Source organism: Mastomys coucha, chromosome X (genome assembly GCF_008632895.1).
Source record: "Mastomys coucha isolate ucsf_1 chromosome X, UCSF_Mcou_1, whole genome shotgun sequence".
NCBI classification, from domain to species: domain Eukaryota; kingdom Metazoa; phylum Chordata; class Mammalia; order Rodentia; family Muridae; genus Mastomys; species Mastomys coucha.
In genome coordinates this window covers 106,376,740-106,379,998 of record NC_045030.1, presented here as the reverse complement: position 1 = coordinate 106,379,998, position 3,259 = coordinate 106,376,740, and the positions used below count along the sequence as shown (strand labels likewise).

At 38.7% G+C, this 3,259-nt stretch overlaps 1 protein-coding gene across 1 annotated transcript in view; it reads left to right on the top strand.

The window, feature by feature from the left end:
• LOC116090414 (fibronectin type III domain containing protein 3C1-like) overlaps positions 1-3,259 on the top strand; it is a 68,045-nt gene that overhangs the window by 55,134 nt on the left and 9,652 nt on the right. Inside the window, exons 8-11 of the mRNA XM_031370910.1 lie at positions 82-107; positions 227-333; positions 545-658; positions 1,650-1,799. Coding sequence (XP_031226770.1) covers positions 82-107; positions 227-333; positions 545-658; positions 1,650-1,799 — 397 coding nt within the window. The remainder of the gene's footprint in view (positions 1-81; positions 108-226; positions 334-544; positions 659-1,649; positions 1,800-3,259) is intronic.

Sequence of the window (3,259 nt, the reverse complement as noted above, 5' to 3'; positions counted from 1 at the left end):
GGCTACAATAATCTTTGAGTATTTAAGCATTTTTAAAGAGATGCCTTAACTGACTGTACAGTATGTTGTATTGATTTAAAGAAACATCTCTAAAAACTTGGGACTTGGTGTGGAGCCAAATGATGCAGTGTGTGCCTATTATTCACAACTCACTGGGTTACAGCACTAGTCCCAAGGTGAATTTGAGGGGGGAAGGAAAGCTGAGTGCATTTTACATATTTTGTAGACAATCATTCTGTTAATGGGAAGCCGGAAGCTCTTGTTGGTGGCAAAAAAGCAAGAGGTCCTCATCATGACAGAAAGGAGTGCCCCAGCTCTGAAAAGAAATGTACAGTAAGTAAATTCATTCCTGAAGAACTCATAGTTTCTGGCTAAAAACATAAAACCTGAGTTTCAAAGGTATACTATTCCCGTGATCCACTTGTACTTTGTTTCACTTTAAATGAATACATGCCTGCATTGTTCTTGTTGCCAAGGTGAGGAGTAACCATGCCTGCAAAGTCATGCATGTGTTTGTTTATTTGTATGTTTGTTTAATTTGTAGCTTGGATCTCAGTCAATGGAGTGTGGATCTGTCCCAGCCCGGCACCCTCCTTCTCAGTGTGGTACACCTGTGCTAACCTGCAAGGGGCCAACCTGTGTTATTGTCAGTTGGGAAGTATGTGACCAATTCACCTTTTATTCATTCTGCTGATGCACAAACATGTCAATAGTTTAGAGCACTTTTTGGCGGAAAAAAAAGTGAAATGAATCATAGATTAGAATTAGGATCCTACGTCCTTCAGACCACGCTTTCTAGAACATACATACCTAGGACCTAATACCACTGATGTCATGAAGACAACAGAACCAATGCTCTGCTCTTTGGATCTCAATTATAAAATTGGGGACCAAAATAAACCATGGATAGGTAACTAATTGAAATTTTGAAGCTAATGCAAGAGTCAGTGAAGGTAGAGCAATTTATAAAAAGTTTAACTTTCTGTGGTGCTAAGGACTGAACCCAGGGCTTCATACATGCTAGGGAAGAACTCTACTTCTGAACAATATCCCTAGCCAACTACTTAGCCTTCTTTGAAGAAGTGCATTTGGAAAGCTTCTGCTGCTGTATCTAACATGTAACTCCAATGTGGGACATAAAGAGTGTAAAACATTTTAAAGTGTAAAAGATTTTATAACCATGTGAATATCTTACCAAACTAAGTTTTTAAAAATAAGAATTAGCCTAATTATTTAGTCATATCAGTTTATTTGTGCTATTCTTTTGCCCCAGTCTCAATGGTGTAATTTTTTAACATTGACCCAAAAGGCTAAGTCTATTAATGATGCATGACAGAGCTGATTCTTTAACTTTTAAAGGCCAGATCACCAGAGCATGTGTTTTAGCATACTAACCAATGGTAATGTTAAACAATCCTAATATATTTGTTTTCATTCATCTTATATGTGGAATTAGCAAGTCCTTTTTCTTATTTGAACTTATTCCTTTTAATGTTATTACAGTGTCGTGCCTGTGTTTGTTTCCACACATCTCTATGCTGTATCACTTGATGGATTGCAAGCTTTTATGTGGTATTCCTCCTCACAGTATCAAATATAGTGACCACTTAGAAAAGGAACTGAATTTCTGTGTATGTTTCATCTTTCAGATTCCTAAATGCAATGGTGCTGAAATCACTGATTACCGACTGCAGTGGGGACAAGTTGAAGATTCCATGCATTTGATTTACACTGGCCCTTGCTTGCGCTATGAAGTTAAAGGTCTTATTCCTGCAACTACATACTTTTGCAGAGTACAGGTAAACCTGACATTCCCTTCACTATAAAGAAGGCAATAGCTACTAACCTTTATTTCCCACATACATAATACTAGTGTCATTTCCAGTGTAAACACTAGAGTCAAGAAAGGAGAATTTCTCAAATTGAGAATATTGCTTTTATTTAACAACAGAAGTTGTTGTTTGGTTGGTTTTAGTTTTTTGAGACAGGGTATCTCTGCATAGCTCTGGCTGTAGACTAGACAGGTCTCCCACTCAGAAATCCACCCACCCCTGCCTCCTGGAGTGCTGGGATTAATCCTGGTTAATCAGCTCCTAATTTCCAAGTTTGGTAAACATTATATTTAATATGCATGTACAATGACTATAAGAAGAAAAGGCAAAGGGGCTCAAAGTCAAGGACTGGTTTATTTTGAGATAAACTTGGGACAGACTCTCATCAGAGGTCAAGATAGTCAATGAACTTCTTTTACTGGCTAGAGTTGTTAAAGGACTTGGGCTTGAAAGGGGGCTATTAGGAAGGCTGGGAACGTTCCTGAATGATCAGAATAGTCTTATTGGTTAGATGATACAGTGTTAAGGATTAAACTAGGATGTGCAAGAAAGGTATATTCCGTTAAAGCCTGGCTTCAGGAAGCTGAAACTGTTACTTACATGAAGGGGGCTATTCAGACCAGAATGGGCCTGCCTTCAAGGTAAGATGGTCATGCATCTGTTCTTTCAGTTCATGCTCTGTGGTTTGGTAGAAAGACAAGGCAACCAAGTCTTTAATAATGCTCCCTGCTAGGGAGGGGTGATCCTGAGTCCAATTCCCAGCAATCACATGGTAGCTCACAACCATCTGTGATGCCCTCTTTTGGTGTGTCTGAAGACAAGGACAGTGTACCCACATATATAAAATAAATCAATTAATCTTTTTTTTTTAAGATATTACTGTTAGTTCACTCTGCTAGGAGGAATTAAAGTGAGTCTGTCGGCAAGAAGCTTCTGGAAAAAATTAATAGAGCAAGGAAGAAAGAGGAGTCCAGGATGGTCATGACAATCTGGAACAACAAAAACATTGTACCAAAAAACTGTGAAAGAGTTAATCATGAAATAGAGGAACTGCTGAGGAACAATGGCTCTATCTTCTATTTTAATTTACTTTTATACACATGCATAGTGCCCACAATGGACAGAAGAGAAGGCACTTCTGCTGGAATAGGAATAGGAGCTACATATGGTTGTGAGCCACCTTGTGGGTGCTAGGAACTAAGCCCAGGACCTCCAGAAGGCCCTTGATCTTAGATGTCAAGTCATCTCTCCAGGATGCTAGCCTTTAAATTTTGTGAAACATCTCTGTGAAAGCTGACTTACCAGTTAAGAAATAGCATGGTCATTCCAAAGTACACACAAAACACAAGGGTAGCTTCCAGAAGACAGAGAAATAGACTATGGCAGTTCTGCATCTAGAGAGTAAACCTACTCTTTTTTTTTTTTTT